This window comes from Staurois parvus, unplaced genomic scaffold, assembly GCF_062004578.1.
Source record: "Staurois parvus isolate SC_StPar_1 unplaced genomic scaffold, SC_StPar_1.0 ptg001041l, whole genome shotgun sequence".
NCBI lineage: Eukaryota > Metazoa > Chordata > Amphibia > Anura > Ranidae > Staurois > Staurois parvus.
Genome location: NW_028318837.1, coordinates 699,428 through 705,422, shown reverse-complemented (window position 1 = coordinate 705,422; position 5,995 = coordinate 699,428). Strand labels below are relative to the sequence as shown.

The window sequence follows — 5,995 nt, the reverse complement described above, 5'->3', positions numbered from 1 at the left end:
ATCCACAGTTTATTACATTAAATGAAAAAATAGAAAGGTTGGGCAGTCTACCAGGTGTTGAAGAAAAAAAGGATACGCAAGGTTGATCCTGATAGAAATTGGAGGGTTTATAACTTGTATTCATCTTTGAAGTCCTACTGAGAAGTGGAGTTATCTTAAATGATAATAAAAGATTAGGCAAAAAAAATTGTTTCAAGGAGAACTTTTGCCCTAATGAAGGGTCACCAAAAATTTATTTTACTTGAGAGCGCATTCCCACTACAACCTAAGTTATAGCATATGTTGCAACCATTGCCTAAATTCTGGGAGTGGTGCTGGTTCTGGGACTGGTGAGTCATTGTCTGTGCTTCTGGTGAGCTTGGCCCTGGTACTTGCCAAACATTTGACTTATAGTTGACATGAAGTTTTTTATTTTACCTCTGATAACATCTCAGGGAGAATTCTAAAGTATGTCATTGCAGTTGGTGGAATACCTAGACACACCCTGGGCTTTTTTTTTTCATTCTCAGGGCTGAAGGTCGTTAAACTGGTTTGTCGAGATTTGATGTAGACTCTTTCTTCATTTTCTTGCCTGGCTTTAAGAATGGCGACTGCTGATTTGAGTTCTGAGCTTCGTTGCTCCATCTGCATAGATGTTTACATCGATCCAGTGACTTTGCCATGTGGACACAGCTTTTGCCGGAACTGTATCATGAAGGCATGGGACCACCAAGGAAGGGGAGACTCTAAATGCCCTGAATGTAAGCAAATATATGGGAAGAGGCCTGAACTGAAGATAAACGTGAGGCTTCTTAATATAGCAAAGCTTTTTCTTTGCAGCCAACCAGATCAAGAGGAGACCGGAATCTACTGCACTTATTGTGACTCACCTGTGCCAGCTACTAAGTCCTGCCTGCAGTGTGAGACCTCAATGTGTGATAACCATTTGAGGAAACATAACAGGACAGTACAACATGCTTTAATTCCACCTACCAGGTCTGTAAGAGATGGAAAATGCTCCATCCACAAGAAGATCCTACAGCATTATTGTACCGAGGACTCTGCCTGTATCTGTGAGTCCTGCAGGCTGGATGAAGAGCACCGAGGACACAAAGTGGAGTCACTGGAGGAGGCTTCAGAGAAAAAGAAGGAGAAACTCAGGAATGTTCTGGAAAAGATGACAACGAGGGAAAAGACTGAGGAAAAGGTCCAGAAACTTCAGGAACACAGGAAAGATGTACAAGAAAAAGCTGCCAGAGTAACAGAGAGAATCATTGCCCTGTTCAGAGACATCAGGAGACAACTGGAAGACCTGGAGAAGAAAGTCCTGAGGGAGATCTCCATGCAGGATGAAAATATCGCATGTTCAGTCTCCAATCTGATTCAGCAACTGGAAATGAAGAAGGGCGAGCTGTCTAGAAAGATGAAGCACATCGAGGAGATGATTAACATGGCGGACCCACTGACTGTCCTACAAGATCAGGACTCAGAGAGAGATTTTTCTGATGCTGAGGACAGAGTTGATGCAAAGATCACAGATGTAGGAGATCTGACTTTCTCAGACACATTATATGCAGGTTTTTCTGATATTATGAAATGTGCAAACATTTTATTTTATACGCAGGATCCCACAGACCTACCGCTGGATCTAAACACGGCTGCCAACAACCTCAAAATTGTACGCACCTTAAGGACGGTGCGTTGGTCACAGATAGATCAAAACCATCCACAGATCCCAGAAAGATTTGAGAAATATCAGGTAATAAGTAGCAGGAGCTTCTCTTCAGGGCGCCATTACTGGGATGTGGAGACGAGTAGGTCAGGAGGTTGGGGGATCGGGGTGTGTTACCCCAGCATAGAGCGGAGGGGAGACCAGTCCATCATTGGAGAGAATAGCAGCTCCTGGTGTTTGCGCAGACTATGCTTGTGGAGGTGGTATAACCAATATTCCGGGAGACATGATGGTCACATTATACAGCTACCCCACAATATTACCAGTGATAAAATCAGAATCTATCTGGATTACGAGGCTGGGCAGATCTCCTTTTATGACCTGTCTGACCCCATCCAACACCTCCACACCTTCACCGCCACCTTCACCGAGCCCCTCCATGCTGCCTTCTATGTATGGGGGGACTGGTGGTACAAGGATAGCTGGGTAAGAATCAAGAGCACTTCGGAATCCCTGAGCTGTGAACCTGATTGGGCGAATAGCCACTCAATAGGGTCCAACAGTGAGTGATGCTATGGGAATTCATAGGATACTGAGGTTTTTAGTATCCTGACATGTCTAGGATGAGGTACACGTATGCACATACAGTCATGGCCGAAATTGTTGGCACCCTTGATATTTCTCCAGGAAATCATGTATTTCTCACGAAACGTATTGCATTAACACATGTTTTGCTATACACATGTTTATTCCCTTTGTGTGTATTGGGACAAAACAAAAAAAGGGAGGAAAGAAAGCAAATTCGACATAATGTCACACAAACCTCCAAAAATGGGCTGGACAAAAGTATTGGCACCCTTTCACAACTGCGGATAAATAAGAATGTTACAAGCATGTGATGCTCCTGTAAACTCACCTGGGGCAAGTAACAGGTGTGGGCAATATAGAAATCACACCTGAAAGCAGATAAAAAGGAGAGACGTTCACTTAACCTTTGCATTGTGTGTCTGTCTGTGCCACACTAAGCATGGACAACAGAAAGAGGAGACGAGAACTGTCTGAGGACCTGAGAACCAAAATTGTGGCAAAATATCAACAATCTCAAGGTTACAAGTCCATCTCCAGAGAACTAGATTTGCCTTTGTCCACAGTGCGCAACATTATCAAGAAGTTTGCAACCCATGGCACTGTAGCTAATCTCCCTGGTCGTGGACGGATGAGGAAAATTGATGAAAGATTGCAACGCAGAATAGTCCGGATGGTGGATAAGCAGCCCCAAACATGTTCCAAAGACATTCAAGCTGTCCTGCAGGCTCAGGGAGCATCAGTGTCAGCGCGAACTATCCGTCGACATTTAAATGAAATGAAACGCTATGGCAGGAGACCCAGGAGGACCCCACTGCTGACACAGAGACATAAAAAAGCAAGACTACAGTTTGCCAAAATGTACTTGAGTAAGCCAAAAGCCTTCTGGGAAAACGTCTTGTGGACAGATGAGACCAAGATAGAGCTTTTCGGTAAAGCACATCATTCTACTGTTTACCGAAAACGGAATGAGGCCTACAAAGAACAAAACACAGTACCTACGGTAAAATATGGTGGAGGTTCAATGATGTTTTGGGGTTGTTTTGCTGCCTCTGGCACTGGGTGCCTTGACTGTGTGCAAGGCATCATGAAATCTGAGGATTACCAAAGGATTTTGGGTCGCACTGTAGGGCCCAGTGTCAGAAAGCTGGGTTTGCGTCCAAGATCCTGGGTCTTCCAGCAGGACAATGACCCCAAACATACATCAAAAAGCACTCAGAAATGGATGGCAAAGAAGCGCTGGAGAGTTCTGAAGTGGCCAGCAATGAGCCCAGATCTAAATCCCATTGAACACCTGTGGAGAGATCTTAAAATTGCTGTTGGGAAAAGGTGTCCTTCCAATAAGAGAGACCTGGAGCTGTTTGCAAAGGAAGAGTGGTCCAAAATTCCGGGTGAGAGGTGTCAGAAGCTTATTGATGGTTATAGGAAGCGACTGATTTCAGTTATGTTTTCCAAAGGGTGTGCAACCAAATATTAAGTTAAGGGTGCCAATACTTTTGTCCAGCCCATTTTTGGGGTTTTGTGTGACATTATGTCATATTTGCTTTTCTGCCTCTGTTTTATATTTGTTCCAATACATACAAAGGGAATAAACATGTGTATAGCAAAACATGTGTTAATGCAATACCTTTTTTGTGTGAAATACTTGATTTTCAGGAAAAATATCAAGGGTGCCAACAATTTCGGCCATGACTGTATGTACATCAGGGCTTTCTTTCAACGGGAACTCAGTTCCGGCACCTCCAGCACTGAATATGTGTAATGGCAAGGGGTGCTGGGTTGTGTTGGAGGGTCTATTGCTGCTGGTTGCTGGGGGATCTGTTATCATTAATAGGAATCTATTTTTGCATGGGGGTCTATTGTTGCTGTGAAGGTCTACTGTTGTTGGTGAGGGATATATTGTTGATGGAGTGGGGGGGGGGGGGCAATTGTAGGGGTGTATTGTTGCTGGCTGCTGGAAGATCTATTGATGCTGGCTGCTGGAAGATCCAATGATGCTGGCTGCTGGGAGTGTATTGTTGCTGGGGTGGTATTTTGTTGAGGATAGCCGCAGGTTTTTTTAGCGTTTTTCAGCTTTTATCAGCCTTAGACCATTTTTACAGCTAAAACACTCCTCTAGAAACCCACTAGTTCTGGGGTTTTTTTTCCAGGCAGAAAACGCAGATTAAAGCCTAAGGGCTCTTTCTCATGGGATGGACCTGTTCAGCGGATCCGCTTGCTCAGCAGGGAGATCTCTCTGCTGATCCCCGCTGAGCAAGCGGATGGCAGCTCTCTGTCCGCTCTGCTGCTGCAGGGAGCACGCAGAGCTGCTCACCCTCCTTAATGGGCAGATGGATGAAAACGGACCGCCTGTCTGTTTTTATCCAATCCGATGGACAGAAGGGGAATTGGATCTCCATCCGTCCCTGTTTGGCAGATCGGATGTTTATACCCGCCGCTCCATAGAGGAGAATGGAGGTTCCGATCGCGTCCGCCTGAAAAACAGATCGGAATAATATCACTTTAGCAAAGTTTGAGACATATTTTCACCCCAATCCCCACCACCCCCTTAACCCCACCCCCCTCTCTATGTTCATCCACTAGGGGCCATATCTATAGTCATCCAGCAAGGGTGCTGATTTCACTATCTACCAAATCTGTGTATTCACTATGGGAGAAATGTTTTACCCCAGGTTCACACGTAAGCAGGGGCGGACTGACCACTTGGAAACTCGGGCACTGCCCGGGGTCAGTAGAGGGCCCCATGAGATGCCCCTGGTACCTTTTTCATAGGCTTTTTTGAGTTTGGGCAAGGACACAGGGGCCCCATGATCCCCTATTGGCTGGGGGCCCCATGAGTTGTCAGTCCACCCCTGGGTCAGCGATTTGTGTACAAATGAAAGCTGGCCATCCATGGATCGAAATTCGGCTGGTTCAACAGGGACTGGATGAATTTGATCCATGTATGGGGAGGCGATTGTACAAAAGTTGCTCTATTGATCGAACATCTTGTGTGCAGCCAAGCTGCCGAGAATTCTTCTTTCAGTCAGCGCTGCCGGCTATATATCAGTGTATGCTGACAGTGGGGAAGTCTCATCAATGTCGCAATGCAATAGCTCAGTGGGAGAAATTCCCCCATCCATGTGTGGACGGGGAATCCATTCATTTTCTTCCATTCAACCTGCTGGTCGACTAAAAAAAAAAAAAAAAAAATAATAATATGACTCTTGTATAGCCAGCCTAAGGCTTGGTTCACACCTGTGCATTTTTTTGCGTTTAGCAGAAATGCACTACAGTCCATTTAACATGGTTTCCTATGAGACACATTAACATTATGCGTTTTTGGAAAGTTTCAGGCCTGGTTCACACCTCTGTGTGATGCGTTTTTCCAGCATGTTTATTTGCGGTGCGCACTTTTGACACATTTTTATGCGTTTTGCATTTTTTTTGCCACTAGGGAAGTATTAAGTGCGACTTTGATGCGACTTGACCAGGGGCAGACTGACAACTCATGGGGCCCCCGGGAAATAGGGGATCATGGGGGCCCCCAGGCAATAGGGGATCATGGGGCCCCTGTGTCCTTGCCCAAACTCAAAAAAGCCTATGAAAAAAAAAAGGTACCAGGGGCATCTCATGGGGCCCCCTACTGACCCCGGGCCCTCGGGCAGTGCCCGAGTTTCCAAATGGTCAGTCCACCCCTGGACTTGACACTCTCTGGCACTCAAGTCGCATCAAAGTAGTGCAGGAACATTTTCAAAGTTGCCACGAATTTGCCACTTA

At 45.6% G+C, this 5,995-nt stretch overlaps 1 protein-coding gene across 2 annotated transcripts; it reads left to right on the top strand.

The window, feature by feature from the left end:
• Window positions 1-561: 561 nt before the first annotated feature.
• On the top strand, window positions 562-2,290 carry LOC149440985 (E3 ubiquitin/ISG15 ligase TRIM25-like). 2 transcript variants are annotated; one of them, XM_089657920.1, is made up of 2 exons: window positions 605-740; window positions 820-2,290. In XM_089657920.1, the coding sequence occupies exon 2, from the start codon at window positions 911-913 to the stop codon at window positions 2,219-2,221; it is 1,311 nt and encodes a 436-aa protein (XP_089514046.1). In that variant the 5' UTR covers window positions 605-740; window positions 820-910; the 3' UTR covers window positions 2,222-2,290. The 2 variants fall into 2 exon arrangements, with proteins under 2 accessions (XP_089514045.1, XP_089514046.1); XM_089657919.1 differs by having other exon boundaries at window positions 562-2,290.
• The last annotated feature ends 3,705 nt before the right edge of the window (window positions 2,291-5,995 follow it).

Bases quoted from the DNA above. Each gene is read 5' to 3' on its own strand.
- LOC149440985 (XM_089657919.1), top strand. From the start codon at position 584: ATGGCGACTGCTGATTTGAGTTCTGAGCTTCGTTGCTCCATCTGCATA.